We start from the raw sequence: 22,168 nt of genomic DNA, 5'->3' as shown, positions 1-22,168 counted from the left end.
GTGCAAGACACTGGACGGAGCAGACAAAACACCGGGAAGACATCGGAAGGTGAGTATAAACTTTATTTTTTTTATTTTTCACCATTCTTATTCTTTTTTTTTAACTAACTTGGTCACACTACTATAAATCCATGCCGGTTGCATGGATTTATATAGTGTGAACAAGTTGTCAAGCACTTTTCCAAGTGATGCTAAAATCGCTTTGAAAAGGACTTGATAACCCGCATGCAGAAATGCATGCAAAGACGCTTCACAAACGCTTCTACCTGGCGGGAAAACCGCATGTAAAAACCGCATGTGTTTTTCCTGCCAGGGAGAAGTGTAAAAAATATGCAGCATTTCTGCATCGTGGGCACATAGCCTTAAATGAATGCATATGCGAGCTTCCTTGGAGTAGGTGAAGCACATCTGACTATATGTAAATCTTGTGCATATTGGAAAATGGGCAAATCACCAGGAAAAAAAAAATATTCTGGCACCAGTTGGATTCAAACCCACACCTCCAAAGAGACTAAACCAGCGCCTTTGACTGCTTTGCCATGCTACAGTTACAGACATGTACATGCTAACTTCCTTGAAGTAAGTGAAGCACATCTGACTATGTAAAACTTGCGCATGTTGGGAAATTGGCAAATCTCCAGTAGAAAGTAATGATTCTTGCACAGTGGGATTCAAACCTAAACCTCCAAAGAGACTAGAGCCTTAACCGGTTCCCGACCGCCCACTGTAGATAAACGTCGGCGCTTGCCGGGCTCTGTGCAGTGCCGACGTTTAAAAACGGTGGGTGGTCTCGCAGTGCTCAGGACCCCCAGGGTCCTGCAAGCACTGCGATTCCGGTGCAGAGCGTTAGCTCTGACAGGGTACATCATCGGGACCTGATTAGATCAGGTCCCAGTGATGTTAACCCTTTGCTGTCTTCTATATGCTGTGATCTATAGTGATCGCGGCATATAGGAGACAGCAGGAAGAGAGGGGGTCGTCTTACTTACCTCCGAAGACCTCCGTTTCGTTTGAGGACCTGGGGTTGCTATGGCAGCTGGAGGTCACATGACCGCCTCCAGCTCTGCCATATATGGTGTTCTTCCTGTCTGACTTCAGCCTGTATGTAGCTGAAGTCAGACAGGAGACTCTGACTGAAACAGTCAGTGAAGATCTCATATAATGTAATATGTGTATTACATTACATGAGATCAGTGATCAGAAAAATAAAAATTAATGTCCCATACAGGGACTAAGTAAAAATGTAAAAAAAAGTAAAAAAAAAGTTTTTAAACTATTAAAAAAAAAAAATCACAAAATAAATAAAAATAAATAAATAAAATATTAAACCAATAAATCCGTAAATTATTACAAAACCAAAAAAAGTACACATATTTGGTATCGCCGCGTCCGAAACAACCCGAGCTATAAAACTGTCACACTAATTAACTCCTTCTGTGCACACCGTAATAAAAATAAATAAAAAACGGAGCAAAAAAATATGCTTTTTCATCATATCGCCAAACAAAAAGTGGAAAAAAATGCGATCAAAAAGCAGAATAGAAATAAAAATGGTACCACTGAAAACGTCATCTTGTTCCGCAAAAAAAGCCGCCATACAGCTCCATCAGCCAAAAAATAAAAAAGTTATAGCGCTCAGAATAAAGCAATGCAAAAAAAATATTTTTTTTTCTATAAAATTGTTTTATTGTGTAAAAGCGCCAAAACATAAAAAAATACAGTAAGTGTAGTATTGCTGTAAACGTACTGACCCGAAGAATAACGCTGCCTGATCACTTTTACCACACGCAGAACGGCATAAAAAAAAAAATCAAAAAACAATTCCTGAAGTGTTTGTTTTTGTTAACTTTACCTCCCAAAAAACGGAATAGAAAGCGATCAAAAAATGTCACGTGCCCAAAAATGGTTCCAATAAAAATTTCAACTCGTCCCGCAAAAAACAAGCCATCACATGACTCTATCGGCCGAAATATGGAAAAATTATAGCTCTCAAAATATGGTGATGCAAAAACTAGATTTTGCAAAAAAAGCGTATTTTAGTGTGTGACAGCTGTCAGTCATAAAAACCCGATATAAATCTGGTATCTCTGTAATCGCACCGACCCGAAGAATAAAGTAATCTAATCAGTTATATCACACTAGGAACGGCATAAAAAATAAATAAAACAAATATTATTCACCTGCTACTGATTTGTTTATTATGTCTCCCAAAGATCCCAGTAAGGCTCTGCTCACATTTATCCTGTGCTCTGCGCTGAGCACTTACACCAGAGTTTCCATGTAAATCTCTGAAATAGTGATTCAGCCAGAACCCATGATGGAAGATTCCCTGTAATGAGGTAGATATAGGCCACTGTGGATGCCGTCTAGCCTGGGATCCCACGGTGTCATTTGTTTTAGGCGTGCATAAAAGTGCGGTTGGCCACAGTTTTGTGCACTTCTGAAAAAAAGGACACCACTAAACAGAGGCCAGACGGAGTCCAGAGTAACTCTGCTGCCTCATTACAGTGAATGGATCATGCAGGGGTTTCATCTGAATTACATCACTTGGAAAATTAGATGGAAACCCCGATGTAAGTGCTCAGCCTAGAGCGCCGGATAAATGTTACGTAAAATGTTCCCAATAAAAGCTTCAACTCAGTCCTCAAAAAAAGCTAGTCCCCACTCAGGTCCATCATCTGTTAAAAATATAAGGGACTTCCAAGTTACTGGTAGCAGAAAGGCTCTGGAAAAGCAAAATGGTCCTTGCCCCCCAAAAGAAATTCAGAAAATTTTGTGCTCCCAAATCCAAATGCCTATTCTACAATAATTTGTTCTCCAATTGTCAAATAGCGCTCCTTCCCCCTCAAATCTCACCGTATGGCTAAGTGGTACGATACAGCCACATATGGGGTATTGACACTTTTAGAAGAAATTGTGTGACACATTTCGGCACCATTTTTACCCATTGCCCTGTGTGAAAATGTAAAATCTGAGGGTAAAACATTTTTTTGTGGTAAAAATATAATTATGCTTTTTTCACTGCCCAATGGTATAAATTAAAAAATTAAAAAATGCTCACTACTTCCCTAGATGAATTCCTTGAGAGGTGTAGTTTACAAAATGGGGTCACTTGTGGGGGTTTCTGCTGTTTTGGCATGTCAGCGACTCTTCAAATGTGACATGGTGTCTGCTGCCTATCCCAGCCAACATAGCGCTTCTTTCTCTTCCGAACCCTGCCGTACACCAAAGCAGTGGTTTTCCCCCACATATGGGGTATCGGCGTACTCAGGAGAAATTGTACAACAAATTTCATGGTGCAATTTATCCTGTTACCCTTATGATAATGCAAAATTAGGGAATGAAAAACATTTTTTATGGGAAAAATGTGAAAATTTTATTTTTACGGCTCAATATTATAAACTTCTGTGAAGCAGCTGGGGGTGCAAGGTGCTCACCACACATCTAGATAAGTTCCCTAAGGGGTCTAGTTTCCAAAATGGTGGCACTTGTGGGGGGTTTCCACTGTTTAGGCACATTAGGGGCTCCCCAAATGTGACATGGCGTCCGCTAATTATTCAAACAAATTTTACATTCAAAAAGTCAAATGGCGCTTCTTCCCTTTCAAACCCTGCCATGTGCCCAAACAGTAATTTGCCTCCACATATGGGGTATCAGCGTGTTCAGGAGAAATTGCATAACAAATTTCATGGTGCAATTTATCCTTTTACCCTTATGATAATGCAAAATTAAGGGATGAAAAACGGTTTTGTGGGAAAAATGTGAAAATTTTATTTTTACAGCTCAATATTATAAACTTCTGTGAAGCACCTTGGGGTTCAAGGTGCTCACCACACATCTAGATAAGTTCCCTAAGGGGTCTAGTTTCCAAAATGGTGTCACTTGTGGGGGGTTTCCACTGTTTAGGCACATCAGGAGCTCTCCAAACGCAACATGGCGTCCGCTAATTATTCAGACAAATTTTACATTCAAAAAGTCTAATGGCGCTCCTTCCCTTCCGAACCCTGCCGTGCGCCCAAACAGTGGTTATCCCTCACATATGGGGTATCAGCACACTCAAGAGAAATTGCACAAAAAAATTTGGGGTCCATTTTTTCATGTTACCCCTGTGAAAATAAAAAAATTGGGTCTAAAGTAACATTTTTGTGAAAAAAGTTAAATGTTAATTTTTTTCTTCCACATTCCAAAAATTCCTGTGAAGCACCTGAAGGGTTAATAAAGTTCTTGAATGTGGTTTTGAGCACCTTGAGGGGTGCAGTTTTTAGAATGGTGTCACTTTTGGGTATTTTCTGTCATAAAGACCCCTCAAAGTGACTTCAAATATGATGTGGTCCCTAAAAAAATGTTTTTGTAAATTTTGTTGGAAAAATGAGAAATCGCTGGTCAACTTTTAACCCTTATAGCTCCCTAACAAAAAAAAATTTGGGTTCCAAAATTGTGCTGATGTAAAGCAGACATGTGGGAAATGTTATTTATTAACTATTTTGTGTGACATATCTCTCTGATTTAAGGGCATGAAAATTCAAAGTTTGAAAATTGCAAAATTTTCAAAATTTTCGCCAAATTTCCGATTTTTTCACAAATAAACGCAAGTGATATCGAAGAAATTTTACCACTATCATGAAGTACAATATGTCACGAAAAAACAATCTCAGAATCAGGGGAATACGTTGAAGCGTTCCAGGGTAATTACTTCATAAACTGGCAGTGGTCAGAATTGAAAAAATTGGCCCGGTCACGAAGGCAAAAACAGGCTCTGGCGCGAAGTGGTTAAAAAAGCAACTTAGACTGCTCAGCCATGCTACTGTTAAAGACATGCACATGCTAGCTTTCTTGGAGAAAATCACTAGGAAAAAGTATTGATTAAAGCAGCAATGGGATTTGAACCCACACCTCTAAAAACACTGGAGCCTTAAACCAGCACTTTAGACCACTGAACCATGCTACTGTTAAAGATATGCACAAGCTAGCTTCCTTAGGGTAAGTGAAGCACATCTGACTATACGTATGGCTGGCTTTGGATCTGGCTTTGGGGACTTTAGAGGGGCGGGCTAAGATGCCATACGTGGGGCTGGCTGTGGGGACATTACAAGGGGGGCTAGCTATGGTGACATAACAAGAGAGACTGTAGGAGACATCAGATTATATGGGAGACTGTGTGGAACATTATATTGGGAGCTGTGGGGGAAATTATATTATATGAGAGACTGTGGGGAACATTATGTTGGGACATTATACCTGGGCTGTCGGGACATAATATATATGATATGTGGGGGGTATCCTATTGCATAGGTGGCAGTGGGGGACATTATACTGGGGGCTGTGAAAGGCATCATGCAGTATAGAAGGCTGTGGGGGGACATCATACTGCAAAGGGGCTGCGGTGACCATACTGTATAGGGGGCAGTTGAGGATATCATACTGGGGGCTGTGATGACCATATTGTATAGGAGGATGTGGTGGACATTATACTGTATATTGGGGGGCTATGGTGGACATTATACTGCATGGGAAGCTGTGGTGAACATCACAGTGTATATTGGGGGGTTGTTGGGGATATAATACTATTTGGGCTGCTGTGGTGACCATCATACCGTGCAGGGGGAGAGCGTGAAGACAACAGTGTAAGGTCCAGTTTGGAGTGGGCAACGTGGTGGGCAGTATGAGGGCTTAGTGTGAAAAGGAAGCACAGAATAGATATGGAGAGGGGTCAGTGTGAAATGGGGGCATAGTATGGAAAGAGGTTAGCATGGAGGGGAGACAGTGTTGAGATCTAGAGAGTGTAAGGGAAAACCTTGGAAGTTCATAATACCATGGTTCATAAGGGTCGATGGTGTGGCGGTTACATCTGATAGTGGCAGACAATGGGGTGGTTATAGCTCATTAAGGCGGATAGTATTGAGGTCATATGCCATTGCAGGCATATTTAGAGCATACTATGGACAGGTATTTCATGCAAAGGGCATTATAATGATACTTTTAAGTAAAAATAAAAACAGTAACACTTCCTTTATTACACAATTTCTCCTGTGTACAGCAGTGTTCAAAATAATAACAGTGTGTTCAAAAATATGAGTTAAGCACAAAACCTTTAGGCTGTGTGCCCACTATGCGTTTTTTAAGCGTTTCCACAGCGGCAATTCCGCTTCAGAAAAGCTTAAAAAACGCTTGGTAGAAGGTCCGCCATGTTCCCCAATGATAATCCGCATGTGCTGTGCACATGCTGCGGAAATTTCCGCTGCGGATTATCATTGCGGAAAAATCCGCAGCACTACCAATTATTTTACGGAATTGCGGCGTTTTTGCTGCCATTGACTTGCATTGAATCGTAAAATATCCGCATCACTACATATGTATATGTGAATATCATGCGGTTCAATGTGCGGATAGTACCCGGGTTTGGAGAAGAGGAGACTCTCCTCCAGACCCGGGTACCATAGTACCTGTAAAAAAAAAAAGAATAAAATAAAAAATATACATTATACTTACCTTCTGATGGCCCCCGGTATCCTTATCTGATCCGTCCTGGCTTTCCGGCAGCTCGCGATGGTCTAAAAGGACCTGCCATGACGTCATTTAGTCATGTGATGGGTCACGCGACCGCTGATGTCGGCGGTCGCGAGACCCGTCACATGACTAAATGACATCATGGAAGGTCCTTTAAGACCATCGCGAGACACCTGGGACACCGGACGAATCGGATAAGGACGCGGGGGGCCATCAGAAGGTAAGTATAATATTTATTTTTTACCATTCTTTCGGTCACACTATATAAATTCATGCTGGTTGCATGGATTTATATAGTGTGTGCTGCCTGCGTCTGATATGTGAGCGGTGTGTGTGCTTTCCGTTCCAGATATGCGAGTGGTGTGTGTACTGCCTGTATCTGATATGTGAGCGGTGTGTGTGCTGCATGTGTCTAATAGTGAGCAGTATGTGTGTGCTGCATGTGTTTTGTATGTGAGCAGTGTGTGTACTGTATATGATATGTGAGCACAGTGTGTTCTGCAAGTGTCTGATATGTTAGTGATACGTGTGCTGCATGTGTCTGATATTTGAGCAGTGAGCCTCTAAGCATCTGATATGTGAGCGGTGTGTATGCTGCAACTGTCGGATATGTGAGCAGTGTGTGCTGCACGTGTCTTATGTGTGATCGGTTTGTGTGTGCTGCATTTGTCGGATATGTGAGCTTTGTGTGTGGTGCACGTGTCTCACATGTCTGATATGTGAGTTGTGTGTGTGCTGTAAATGTCTGATATGGCTGCGTGTGTCTGATAGGGGAGTGGAGTGATGTCTGTACCACTAAATAGAATAAGACCTGAACAGCAGCAGCTAGGGAATAATGAGCAATTCTAAAAGTGAATATTTATGAGAATTTCATTATTTAGCCACCACTTGAGCAACCCCTTTTTGAACTAAATGTTTGGCCCCGATAAAATAAAAAAACCTATGTTCACCTCTCGTGCTGGCGCCGTTCTAGCGGTGTCAGCATTCGTGGTCCTGCAGCTCTCGTGCGGTTGTTGTGACATGTGACGCCGGCTCCCATTCAGTGCTGGAATCATTGTCCTCGGCTTCGGACAAATCGAACATGAAGAGGAAGTTCAGGCTGCAGCTGTTCTCTTGCTTCCTCTTCATGTTCAATTCGACAGGAGGCGGAGACAGTGATGACATCACGAGTCACAACAACAGCATGGGAGCCCAGGGAAGAGCGAGTGCCTACACAGTGGGAACGGCGCCAGCAAAAGAGATGAGTATAAGCTTTATTATTTTATCGGGGCCAAACGAGGGATATGAGAAGGAGTTGTCCAAGTAGTGGACAATTTCTTTAAGTATTATTGTTACACCTTAAAGCAGAAAAAGATGACAATGTGGCCCTAAGACTAAAAACTGATGTGCACATGATATACAGTATATATTCCAATTATATAACATATTTAATTATAGAGAATATACAACCTGATTTAACCCTCTGCAAAATATGTCAATATTTAAAAGAATGATTTTGAAAAGGAGACTTTCGTATTTTTCATAAGAAATTGTCAAAGCAGACTGAAAACAGCACAAATTAGTTTTTATTTCTATTAATAATAATTAAAGTAATTACTCTATTTGCAAAACTTACGTATTTCAAGTGTAGAATTTATTATTACATTTTGGCTTATAGAGATGAACAGATCAGGCAAAATTCGAATGTGCCTGTTCGTGCGTTTTACCCAGGAAATTCAATTTGAGGATAAGTTATTGTCTGCAAATTTAATGTTCCTAACTATGCTCTGGGGTCTCTCCATAAAAAACATATGTAAAAAATAAAAAAAAAATATTATACTCCCATCATCACTCACCTCTCTGGCCCATCCAATATTCACCGTCACCTGTACGGTCCTGGCCGCGTCTTGGGATCACTGCAGCTCGCGCTGGGCCAGAAGTTCTGACTTTAATGGGGCCCGAAGAATTCTGTGCATGTGCAAGCAAGGTCTTGGCACATGACACTGTGAAATTTCACGTGTTTGTGAGCTGAAGACGCAGGGAAGACCAGAAAGGTGACATGGAGGGACCAGAGAGGCGAGTATAGAAATGTTTTTTTCATTCTGATGGCCTTTAAAGTTAAAAAAAAATAGTGGCCACCATTTTGCTGAATACACGCAGATGCAAATTGCAAAAAAACAGCATTTTGACAATTTTGTAAAATTCAAACACAATTCCACTTGAATTCATTCACTCATCTCTACGATTAAACGATACAGTAAACGTATATAAAATAAGCCTTTTTATTAAAAATGTGATAAATTAGTTTGCAGCCTCTTTAGATATACAGCAAAAATTATACACCATATATACAGTATATCTCAAATAATAGAATCAGTGTGGAATATCAATAAGAAATGGAAAGTGAAGCACATACAAAACACCATACTAAAACATTGCAATAAATACAATGAAAACTACAGTAGATAGGTTACAGTGCAGGCAGAATTTCAATGTACGTAACACATGAAACAAGCAGTTCTGATACATCCTCATTTTTCTAATGTAGGACCTCTCACACTGTGAGGGGGCCTCACCATTGAGGTGCCCTCTGGAGTTGGGAACGTCAATTTCACAGAGAGGATTATAAAATGCACAGTCCTTTTTCTTGCTGTAGCAATATATGGTTTAGCAACATAATTGACTAATTTTGTACCTTTTTATTGCAATACAGAATTCAGGAAACAAAGGTAAACTAAGCAGAAGGGCTTACACCATAGATGGAATCACTTTGGTTTGTCTAGAGAGGCCTGAGAAGAAAAAGTTGGAGAAGCTGTGCCCTTATGCATCTAAAACTTAAAGGGGTTTTCCCACGAAAAAAAGTTCATTTTAAAAATTGTCTGTGTCTGACCGTGTACAGAACATACCACATCTCCTGGTCAGGGGAGGAAGCAAAAGACAATACAGACATTACAGCAGGGGATCACAGAGGATTCAGTTTGTGAGGTAAAACATTGTTTAAAAACAGGCAGTGAAATGTTTTACCTCACAGAAAGAATCAGCTGTGATCCCCTGCTGTAATGTCTGTACTGTTCAGTGCTCCCACCTTTTACTGTCTGTAGATTAGTAATAGGACAAAGCGAGTTGAAAATAGAAGAGTTACATAGAAGCTTTCTTTTCAATCAATATTATTTGTACAGATGCTTTATTTATTACTTTAGATGTATCTTAGTTTGTATAGCATTTAAAGGGGTTGTCTCATGAAGACAACAAATAACCACATACCCTACAAAGTCATAAGTAAATGATAGAATGATGACACCTACTCATGACCCCCTGTTAGAGCCAGAAAAAATCCTGCCTTGCTGGAGCTGCTCCCATACTGATTTGATCAGTCCTTGTATTACATGGAGGAACATTAATCTAAATGGCCACCATGGCTAGCTGTCACGGGTGTGTCAGAGGTGACAGACAGTCGCCCTGCAGTTTGTAGCAGGAAATCTCTACATTTGGCATTACAGACATCTTCTTAGAGGCTGTCTCTAAGACCCAGCAGCTACCTCCCTCTGGCTAATTAACTCCCTTCCTGGGTGTATAAATACCTGGTGTGTTCTAGAGGGAGGTGCCGGCAATAGTCATTATTCCTTGTGAAGGCTTAGCAAGAGCAGTACCTTTTCCTCTCTGGAGCTTGAGGGCATGTTTGTGCATTTGTCTGGAGTCATCTAAAGCTAAGCACTTTTCCCCTGTTTGTCCTTCCTTGTTGTCTATAGTGTTTAGTGGAGATCAACTAGTGCTCATCTCCTCCCTTCCCTAGGTTGAGCCAAACGCCAGGGAAAGACAGGGCGAAGTACGCGTGCAGCGATTGGTTAAGAGCCAATACAGGGATGTTAGGGGAGACAGGGTGACGCTAGAACAATCTAGGAGGTCTCCACTTTTCCCCCTTTCCCTCTTCCCTTTGTGATGCACTAAGTCTTTCCCACACCTTGCGTGAAACTAGCTAGCTGAGACTTTTTCTGGCAAAATAAGGACTGAGGGAAATCAACTGATTGCTGCAGCAGCTAAGTTTTGAAAGGACTTGTCTCAGATAAGACAATCCCTTTAAAGGGAACCAGTCACGTGAAAAAACGCTATAAACGTGCAGATATGGGGTTAATAGCATTTTGAACCTGCCAGGCACCTGCACTTAGATCCCTGCTGCCGGAAGGAAATAAACTTTATTCCTCTCGGTAGCATTCTGGCTTTAGTCACGGGGGCGGTGCCAGCGCGAGTTCAGTCACCGCTTTGTATAGAGAGAGCATCGGCTGCAACTATGCTCCCGACAATAACCGACAGCCGGCCTTAATGCTGAGCTGTTGTCAGTTCTGGAGACGCAGAACCTGCACTGGCACCACCTGCACTGGCATCACTCCTGTGACTGAATGCCAAACACCGCAGGGAGGAATAAAGTTAATTTCCTCCTGGTAGTGGGGGTCTAAGTGCTGGCACTGGGCAGGTCTAGAACGCTATTAACCTGCGGATTAACCCCATATCAGCAGGTTAATAGCGATTTTTCACATGACAAGTCCCCTTTAAGCAATGTCATATAAGAATGTATGTCAAATGTACTTATTTATCTCTACAAAACATCCTATCATCACAATGTAACATTAGGTGACAGTCATAGTCCAGACTTAAACCTGAGACATACGTTTTTTTATAAAGTACCCAACCAGCTTCTGAGGCCTTTGTTGATATTCTACCAGGACATCATGTGAACTGCTAATCTGGTCTCCATCCAAACGATTCAAGAGTGTGACACAAACCACCGCAGCTAGAACGACATCACTCACTATTAGCAATACAACACAGGCAATACATGCAGAAATATACAGGAGCTTATTCACGTCATTCTTTTATCACAATTAGATTCAGACAGCAAAGATGCCATGCCATTCCCTTAATGTTGATTTAAAGGGAATCTGTCAGCAGAATTACACCCCCCAAACTATTTATGTGCGCATGTAGCTCTTTCAAAGACAAGTCCAGAAATAGCTTTACCTAGACAATCCTTTCCTCTATTACTAAGAAATCAGCGTCTGCATTGATAATCAAATGGCTATGGTAGATCTGAGGCCTCTGTCACTCCAGCAATATTTCCCACCCAGTGTTGTCTCCTCCTGCTTCACTGATTTCTTGTTTGCCTGATGTTAAGCAGCATAATGGTTAGTCAAGCAGGAGGAAGTGACGCTGGTATTTGAAATAGATTTAGATTGACAGAGGCTTCAGATCTACAAGCTCATTTGTATATCAATTCAAACACTGATTTCTCAGGCACAGAGGAACTAGCCATGTAAGGCTGTGTGCCCACGATGCAGATTTAATGCTTTTCCGTGGCGGAAAACGCACTAAAATCACTTGTTAAGACGCCTGCCATGTTTCCCAATGATAATCCGCATGTGCTGTGCACATGCTGCGGAATTTTCCTTTGCAGATTATCATTGCGGAAAAATCCGCAGCACAACCAATTTGGGCGCGATTTCGCCGCGAAATAGATTTATACATGCGGACTTTATGCGGTTCAATGTGCACATGGTACCCGGGTCTGGAGAAGAGGAGACTCTCATCCGACCCAGGTACCATCATACCCGCAAGATTAAAAAGAATATTAAGTAAAAAATAAAAAATATATATTTATACTCACCTATCTGGCAGCCCCCGATCTCCTCCGGGCGGCGATCCTCTCTCCTTGGCAGCCTGCGGTGTACTGGCAGGACCTGGGGTGACGTCATTTAATCAGCTGATGGTCACGCGACCATCACCTGAGCGCTGAGCGGTCAGGTGATGGTCGCGTGACCATCAGCTGATTAAATTACGTCACTGCAGGTCCTGCCAGTACACCGCGGGCCACTGAGGAGAGAGGATCGCCAGCGGGAGGAAACCGGGGGCCGTCGGAGAGGTGAGTATAAGGTTTTTTTTTCTTTTTACTTTTTAATTCTTTTTTTTTTTTTTAGTATAGATGCACCATTTGAAAGCAGAACTCTTCTTGTAAGTTGGTCACACAGTATAAATCCATGCCAGTTGCATGGATTTATATTGTGTGACCAACTTATATTAGATTGAAGATAAGTGGAGGGGGAAAAAATAATAAATTACTGATAAGGGTTTGTTATAAGTCTCCAAACATAATGGAAGCAGCGGAGAATATTTTCATAAAGCAAATAGATGAAGCAGCGACTCAAGGAGAAGTCATTATTATGGGGGGCTTCAACTACCCTGAAATACATGGGGGAACAGAAACCTGTAGTTCCAGCAAAGGTAATAGGTTTTTGACAACTATGAGAGACAATTACCTTTCACAAATGGTTCAGGACCCAACATGAATGGGGGCACTGCTAGACCTAATATTAACCAACAGGCCAGACCGCATATCAAATATACGAGTTGGGGGTCACTTGGGTAATAGTGATCACAAAATAATACGTTTTCATGTATCCTTTAATAAGATGTGTAGTAGAGGGGTTACAAGGGCACTAAACTTCAGGAAGGCAAATCTCCAACGGTTGAGAGATGATCTTAGTGCAATAAACTGGGACGATATCCTGAGACATAAAACTACACAAAGCAAATGGGAGACGTTTATTAGCATCATGAATAGGACCTGTGCACAATATATACCCTATGGGAATAAACATGCAAGAAATAGGAGGAAACCACTGTGGCTAAATAGAGCTGTAAGGGGCGCAATAAGTGACAAAAAGAAAGCATTTAGAGAACTAAAGCAAGCAGGTAGTGATGAGGCATTAAATAAATACAGAAAATTAAATAAATTCTGTAAAAAACAAATCAAGGCAGCAAAGATTGAGACAGAGAGACTCATTGCCAGAGAAAGTAAAAATAATCCCAAAATATTCTTTAACTACATAAATAGTAAAAAACTAAAAAATGATAGTGTTGGTCCCCTTAAAAATAGTCTGGGTGACATGGTGGATGAGGATGAGGAAAAAGCCAATATGCTAAAAGATTTTTTTTCCAACAGTATTTACACAAAAAAATCGCATGACAGAAAACATCATCAGTGATAACAAAAATTCTCCATTAAATGTCACTTGCTTAACCCAGCAGGAAGTACGGCGGCGTCTAAAAATCACTAAAGTTGACAAATCCCCGGGCCCGGATGGGATACACCAGCGAGTACTTTATTTAGAGTGTGTGTGTGTCAGTGTGCTTGGTGTGAACTTTTTTTTTCTGAAAAAAAAGAGAAAAAAAGGAACTACCGTAGGTTGTGCAAACAGCGAGCACGAGTGCGGATCGGTGAACTATGTCACCAATCAACTCTCGGCAGCTGCTGGGTGTGTGCGCGGATGTGGTGCAAAGGTGGGGGGGGGAGAATTAACAGGGACAAGAAAAAGTCCTGAAAAGCAGCGAGCACGGACATTGATCAGTGACGTAGACACTGCTCAGCGCTCTGCCGCTGTAGGACGCACAAAAAAAAAAAAAAAACTGGGGGGGAGGAGGATTGGGGGTAAAAGGAGGGGGGGGGGTGAGGAGGGGGGAGAGGGGAGAACAGAGATGGACTTACCAAAGTCTTCTCTGTTCTTCTTTCAGCAGGATCAACAGCAGGTTCAGGAAGAGGCCCTGGAGCAGGATCCGCAGCAGCAGGATAAGGAGCTGGAGACCCAGGACCCTGGAGACAGCAGCAGGACGCCGAAGCTGGAGACCCAGCAACCTGGAGACAGCAGCAGGACGCCGGAGCAGGAGACCCAGGACCCTGGAGACAGCAGCAGGACGCCGAAGCTGGAGACCCAGCAACCTGGAGACTGCAGCAGGATGCCGGAGCAGCAGCAGTGACTGGAGCAGGAAGGAGAAAGGTCTTGAAGTGTAACAGAAGATTCTGTGGCACTACAAGGCCCAGCACAGCACAGATCAGAAATGACCGCTCTGTAGAAATCCTCACCAATGACAGAAATGACATCGATCGCACCAATCAGAGATGGCTGGGGCCTGGGCACGCACCACAGGGGGTCACAGGGAGGTGACAGGCAGGTCACAAGCCAGTCACCGCCCTGTAACCGCCCTGTCACCTGTGTTCAGGTACACTGATTGGAGCGATCGATGTCATCATCGATCGCACCAATCAGAGCAGGCTGGGGGCTGGCTGGGGGATCTATGACATCACAGGGGGTCATGGGGAGGTGACAGGCAGATCACAAGCCGGTCACCGCCCCGTTACTGCGCGGTCCCGCCGTGATCGGTGCGATCGATTTGATCGGCGATCGCACCGATCCTAGCAGTTTGGGGAGAGGGCTGGCGTTACTAGGCAACAGCCTAGGATCGGTGCTCTTAGCAATCTGATTGCCGGAAACAGTGAGAAATGCTGTGATTTGCTGTTTAGAATTGAACAGCCAATCACAGCGATCGTGGGTGTGAAGGGGCGGCGACACCCCCCGAGATGCCGGCGCCATCTACCCTAAGGTAAAATGGCACGGGAATTTTAATTCTATGACCGCGACTTCGGTCTCGGTGCCGCATTAAAGATAGGGCGTATAAATACGTATCTGGTCCATAAGGCCCAGGGCACAGATACGTATGAATAAGCCCTATGTCGTAAAGGGGTTAAGAAACACTAAAAGAAATCAAGAAAAAAAATGTGGTACTCAGTAAGGGGAATTTTATTCATACCAAGCAGAGGGAAACAATTATGGAATCACTCAATTCTGAGGAAAAAATTATGGAATCGCCCTGTAAATTTTAATTTCCAAAACTAACACATGCATCAAATTATATATGCTCGTTAGTCTGCATCTAAAAAGGAGTGATCACACTTTGGAGAGCTGTTGCACCAAGTGGACTGACATGAATCATGGCTACAACATGAGAGATGTCAATTGAAACAAAGGAGAGGATTATCATACTTTTAAAAGAAGGTAAATCATCACGCAATGTTGCAAAAGACGTTGGTTGTTCACAGTCAGCTGTGTCTAAAATCTGGACCAAATACAAACAACATGGGAAGGTTGTTAAAGGCAAACATACTGGTAGACCAAGGAAGACATCAAAGCGTCAAGACCGGAAACTTAAAGGGATATTCCCATCTCCAAGATCCTATCCCAATATGTAGTAGGTGTAATAATAGTAATATTAGCAAATATCTCCAATTAGAAAGGTAGTATATTTTTTATGATTTGCTATGTCTCTTTCCTCATGTGCAGGCATCGCAGGACCTTGGGTATCAATGGTTACGTCCACTGATAAAGTCACAGTTAGTTAGCTACTGGCTAGTGGTCGTAACTATGGATACCTAAGGTTCTGCGATGCCTGCACATGAGGTAAGAGAGATAGTGAATCAAAAATACTATATTACATTTCTAATTGTAGGTATTTGCTAATATTATTATTATTACATGTACTACATATTGGGATAGGATCTTGGAGATGGGAATACCCCTTTAAAGCAATATGTCTCCAAAACAGGAAATGCACAACAAAACAAATGAGGAACGAATGGGAGGAAACTGGAGTCAATGTCTGTGACCGAACTGTAAGAAACCGCCTAAAGGAAATGGGATTTACATACAGAAAAGCTAAACAAAAGCCATCATTAACACCTAAACAGAAAAAAACAAGGTTACAATGGGCTAAGGAAAAGCAATCGTGGACTGTGGATGACTGGATGAAAGTTATATTCAGTGATCATGCTGGAACTTTTGTTTGGCGCCGTTCCAATGAGATTTATAAAGATGATTGTATGAAGAGAACATGCAAATTTCCACAGTCATTGATGATATGGGGCTGCATGTCAGGTAAAGGCACTGGGGAGATGGCTGTCATTACATCTTCAATAAATGCCCAAGTTTACATTGATATTTTGGACAGTTTTCTTATCTCATCAATTGAAAGGATGTTTGGGGATGATGACATAATTTTTCAAGATGATAATGCATCCTGCCATAGAGCAAAAACTGTGAAAACATTCCTTGAAAGACGACACATAAGGTCAATGTCATGGCCTGCAAATAGTCCGGATCTCAATCCAATTGAAAATCTTTGGTGGAAGTTGAAGAAAATGGTCCATGACAAGGCTCCAACCTGCAAAGCTGATCTGGCAACAGCAATCAGAGAAAGCTGGAGCCAGATTGATGAAGAGTACTGTTTGTCACTGATTAAGTCCATGCCTCAGAGACTGCAAGCTGTTATTAAAGCCAGAGGTGGTGCAACAAAATACTAGTGATGTATTGGAGTGTTCTTTTGTGTGTTTGTTTTTCATTATTCCATAATTTTTTCCCTCTGCCTGGTCTGAAAAAATTTCCCTTACTGAGTACCACATTTTTTTCTTGATTTCTTTTAGTGTTTCTTAAAGCCATAAAGTTGTATTTGAAATGACTTTAGTTTTGTGCCATGTCAGTGATCTGCTTTTTTTCAACAACATTAAACAACTGAATGAACATCCTCCGAGCCCGGTGATTCCATAATTTTTGCCAGTAGTTGTAGATGGACTTAGTCTTCCTTCAACCTTAAAAACTATGTTACTATGTATATTGTCAATCCCTTTTCCAAATGCATTTGAGTGATGCTCAAAATCGCTTGGAAAACCGCTTGAAAAAACACATGCATAAACGCATGTAAAAATGCTTAAAAAACGCATGTAAAATCAGCATGCGTTTTTTTCTGCTAGGGAGAGGAAAAAACGCTCAGGAAATTTCTGCTTGAAATCTGCATTGTGAGCACATAGCCTGAGTGTATTGCTGGATTTGTCTTTGAAAGAGCTACATGTGCATATAATAGTTTGCGGGGTGAAATCCTGCTGACAAATTCCTTTTAAAGCTGGTCTCTTATGAGGCTATGCTTTCCTTATTAGATCAGTATTGTAAGAGCACAAATTTGTCCTATAGGAGAGATCAGAGAACACACCAAATAAATAGTGTATGAATCATGTGTACTCCCTTTGCCTCTCCCCCTGCCGTGTATTCCTTGATCAGTTTTATTAGGGTTCTATTAGCTAAACAGCACAATCTTTTCTGTGCCATTTGGCTGATAGAAGGGCAGACCTCTCCCTAAACTATTCTGTCTATACACAGGGTGGCATAGTGTTTTGATAGATCCAATTTAACTTGTGTTTCAGTTGTAATTTTAGGTACAAACTGATATATTATTTATACTACAAGAATAAAGTGTAGAGGCATGTACGAGAATGTTATTCCAACATTTTTTTCTAAATATGTGACCTTAAACCACGTTGGTGGTACACTTTTAGCATATATGAGTGCATTCTTAGTATATATGTTGCACAATTCTCCCAGTCTCATGCAGTTTACCACTGAAGCCTGTAATTGGCTGCAGTAGTGACATGGGGTACATGGAATGTCAATGCTGCAGCCAGGTAAACAGAAGACTGGCGCATAGTATCAGAGACATGGTGCTGCAACGGCAGGGATGAATGAGAAGAAGTTGCTTAGTTATTTTATCAGTTTTGGTGGTGTTTTTTAACAACTTTGAAAACCCCTTTGACTTCCTCCAGTAAGCAATTCGCTGAGCTGGATCTGCTCCATAATGAGCAGGTGCCGGCTATGTTATAAAGCCGTCAATTGCATCTAGTAACAGATATTTGACTTGACTTTGATCACTGCTGTTTAACCAGATAAAGGAAGCCTGTCTCTCAATTCGTGCTTCTCAGACCACAGGCAGCATGAATCAAAGTTTGGATGCATGATTTCAGCCATGTATTTTTTCTCTGAAATGCCTAGTAATTTTCAATTTTTGTTGTATATTGCAATTTATACTATACACTGCACCTAACCTGGAATTGTTTTCAAATGTTTTAATACTTTACATGGTTGTCACAATTTCTCCACTCAGTGTGTCTTGGATGCAGTGAGTGACAGCTCAGTTGTCCAATCTAGTTCAGGGGCATGCTGAGCTGTCAGTATTTTGATAGACAGCCCAGTCGCCCAATCTGAATCTGGAAAGTGCTGAGCTTCCTTCAGGTGTTCTGTATTCTTAGTGATTACCCAGCTAGTTAGCTAAGCTGTCAGTCCCAGATCTCTGCCAATCGTAGCATTTGCTTGGTGGTGCATGTTTGCCTTGTATTCCTGTGCTGTTTGTTGATCTATTGCTGCCTGACCTTCGACCTCATTTTGACCATATGTTTGCCTAGCCCCTACGCTCTGATTGGTTATCTTCCTGGTATTCTGACCTCGGACTGTGACTTGACTACGCCTTTGTCTTTCCCCTTTAGTTTACAAGGTGCTCTCTTGGTATCTGACCCTGGAACGTTTGACTATCCTGCCTCATGGCTTGTCCGTGAGTAGCGTCACAATAGTGAATGGTGTTATTTAGAACTACAACTTGTCCCAACAAGCCCGCATACAGCTATGTCAACAGGAAAAAGAAAAAGTTATGACTCTAGTAAGAAGAGGAAGAAAATTAAAGCGCAAAAATGAAAATTGTCTGGATCGTTAAAGGGTTAGCATCTTGTAGGTTTATTTTTTCATTTTGCCATAAGTAACTGCAAAATTCAGAATAATGCTTTCTAGGGGGACTTTATAATTTTGCAATTTGTTGCATGGCAGATTTTAACTTGATTAAAATCAATTTGCTTGATAAATACATTAACCTTACCTCTCAGACCACTGATGTTGCACATTGCTGCAAACACTGATGACTCCATCTCAATGTTTCTTATTCCAGCCTCATATGCAGCTTTCAAATACTGCATCTTCTCCTCTTCTGTGTAGGAACAGATTGCTCCATCAAGACGTGCTTGACCTTTTTTTTTTTTAAATATAACAAAAATAAAGCTTAGATGCTGATCTCATACTAATATGTATCTAAACTTGTCACATAACTAAAAAAGAAGCAGTTACAAGAGGCAATGTACAAATTGATCATCAGCTCCATTTTATAAATAATAATTACGGTAAATAGATAATAAATGATCTGTTATTTTTTTAATTCTTGTTCCAATCTTGACACATACTTTTTACAGTTCTAGTCATTTTATTAACCCCTACGTCAGGTGCATAGTGAGCTCAAGAACTGAGCCTGTACCGCATATGACAAGCCCAGCTCCTACCTCTAATAGTATTAAACCCTGCTAGCAGCATTTAAATTGTTCTGAAGTCTATGCGCACCCGTTCAGTGGCCCATTAGCTTCATTGTAAAACAATCATGGGATGCTGATGCATTACTACTGCTGACAGGGGTCTTAACAGGGCCTCCATAGCAAGCCACTTTGCAGTATATAATACAAGCAATTAAAATATCAGAGGTGCAAGTCCCCTAGGAGGCCAGAAAAAAATGACAAAAATAGTCACAAATTAAAAAAAGCAAAAAAAAAAAAAGAGTTTAAATCATTCTTTCCCTTTTACTTAAAAAAGGTGTCTTCCAGCCCGTACTGACAGTACAAATGTGGCACCCCAGGCCTGGTTGCCACAAATGTGATTAATCTGCGTCTGAGAGCAGGAGGGAGGTTCTCTGGTCAGGGACAATTAGCATGCAGTACCTCCTGGCCCAGGCCAGTAGGGGGAGCTGGCTGCCCTATAAAAGCTGGAAATGGGGCAGGGTTAGACAGACCAGAACCCACTTCTGAAGTGACCAGAAGGGTTTCTTAGAGGAAGGGACAGGTCAGCAGCAGCTGAGGAGTCTGGGAGGCAGAGAAGAGACTGCAAGCCAGGGACCAAGGTGACGAGAGCCGGTCCTGGCAGAGAATCAATCTAACCGGATATTGGGCTCCGAGGCTGTCCGGTTTATCATTCCCAGCAGCAAAGAACCAACCCGCGAGGGATTTCAGGTCCCTTGGCCTAAGAAGCCTGGAGGCTCCGCCACACAGAGGGACCAGTACAGCGAGGAGAAAGCAAAAGGTACCCAAGGCCCGAGTCGCAAGCCATACAGGCGAGAAGTACACGGCAAGCTCAGGGACGTGGGCTATTACACCACGAAGAGGGGGATAGTCAGAAAGAGCATAGAGAGAACGGTAGGCCTACACACTCACCCTGATCAGTGGGGCTCCCCCGAATGCTCTCAGACACCCAGGCCCATTCCTAACCGGTACTACTGTTGGGTCATTAATAACATCTACAATAAAGACTCAGAAATGTTTTGAAACGGGCTCTGAACTTTTACTATTGCGGCCGGCATTATCACCCCCAGCATCCACCTACACTGCCCTGAGGCCACACTCCTCCCGTGGGGAGTTATCCTACCCTTGAGCTGCACACCAACACCAGCCTCAGCGGTCTGCCTAGCAGCGGTGGTTATCCCTGACCGCAATCCACGGGTGGCGTAGTCGGACATTCACAAATCTATAAATAGGCTGCCACAACATTGGTCTGACCACCCTGAGCCACGGGACCGGGTTGCCACTACTACCCCCATCAGCACCGCACACCAGAAGACCCGGTGTCGAGTACCCCACGGCCCAGGGGGTGAGTCAGCTTTGACGTAGTCGGCAGGATTGTGATCAACCCGCCACAAACGGGTATTGCATGCCTGAAAAGACTTTATATTTACCTGAGTGAAGTTTCCCGCCATTCGGGGCCGTTTCCCGCCAAAAGGCGCCATCTTCGGGACGCCGCACGGGAAGAAGAGGAGCGTGGACACCAAAACCGCGCGAGACCTGAAGCCCAGCCCTACATCCGGACGCTGAGCAAGGTCCTGGAAGGAGATCCAGCAGACGCCGACGCCATCACCCCGCGATGCAAGGTCTTCACCCAGAGCATCGCGAGCGGAGCCGCGGCCTACAGAAGAGGATCGTCGGAAGGTAGGCCACGGTTAACTAGGGGGGAGGAAGATGTCGGAAGAGGAGGGACCTTCTACCACCAGCGTAGCCGCTGCAGCTGTGATGCCGTTTTCCATGCCCTATATCCCCGGAGCGGCTTGGCTGCCACAGTATGCCGGTGAGTCGCATACCTTGAGCGACTTTAAAGAAAGGCTGTATAGCTTGTTCAAAGTTTATCCCCAGACAGAAGAACAGAAAGTAAGCATACTGATAGGGCAGTTAACTGGTGCGGCCCAGTGGGAGGTAAAGTCTTGGACAGCTGAGGAGAAAAGGACTGTAAAGGGGGTTCTGACCCGTCTACGGGACACCTTTGATACCCGTACCTCAGCAGAAGTCAAAATGCGGTTCTATGGATGTAAGCAGCGGGCCCAAGATAGTATCAGAGACTATGCCTTAAACTTGCAAGAAGTCCTGAGAGCAATCAAACAAGCTGACCCTGGCAGCATGCAGGATACAGATAAACTATTGACTGAACAGTTCATAGAAGGTCTGCTGTCCAGCGCTCACAGAACCCAGCTGCGCCTCATGGCCCTACAGAACCCCGATTTGACTTTTGCACAGTTTAAAGATAGGGCCATCCGGGTGCTCCGAGAACCCGCACCAGGTGGCGCTGTAGCTTCCCGGCGCCCTGCCATCACTTACCACCAGGAGGCAGCGCCCTACCCTGCAGACCTTGTGGGGGCTGATGCGCAGGCCCTAAACCCATCCCCGCCTGCAAACCTGCACCATCAGGTCCAAGAACTAACAAGGAGTGTTGCTGCATTGACCAGGACCGTACAGTCGTTACAGATGGACCCGTCAGGACCAATCAAGCTGGCTTCCAGTCCAAAGGATGTCCCGTGGCGTCGACGGAGGAGGATCCCGTCGTGCAGAGGGAGGCCTACAGACCGCTACGCTGAAGATGGACAGCCGATTTTCCGCCGTTGCAACCAGCCAGGACACATAGCCAGG

General features: G+C 43.0%; 1 protein-coding gene across 15 annotated transcripts in view; it reads right to left on the bottom strand.

The window, feature by feature from the left end:
- The window catches only part of LOC141176011 (uridine phosphorylase 1-like), a 214,332-nt gene that overhangs the window by 17,639 nt on the left and 174,525 nt on the right, over positions 1-22,168 (bottom strand). For 9 of the 15 annotated variants that reach the window (XM_073659972.1, XM_073659970.1, XM_073659968.1 and 6 more), the window contains 2 exons: positions 19,060-19,206; positions 11,153-11,275 (listed from right to left, as the gene is read on the bottom strand). In XM_073659972.1, coding sequence (XP_073516073.1) covers positions 11,153-11,275; positions 19,060-19,206 — 270 coding nt within the window. The remainder of the gene's footprint in view (positions 1-11,152; positions 11,276-19,059; positions 19,207-22,168) is intronic. The other 6 variants (XM_073659973.1, XM_073659974.1, XM_073659981.1 and 3 more) reach the window with 2 other exon arrangements.

The sequence above is a fragment of the Phyllobates terribilis genome, unplaced genomic scaffold (genome assembly GCF_046119375.1).
Source record: "Phyllobates terribilis strain yellow unplaced genomic scaffold, ASM4611937v1 Scaffold_16__1_contigs__length_26959993, whole genome shotgun sequence".
Classification (NCBI taxonomy): Eukaryota; Metazoa; Chordata; class Amphibia; order Anura; family Dendrobatidae; genus Phyllobates; species Phyllobates terribilis.
The sequence above is the reverse complement of the archived record's forward strand: the minus strand, read 5'-3'. Positions and strand labels throughout refer to the sequence as shown.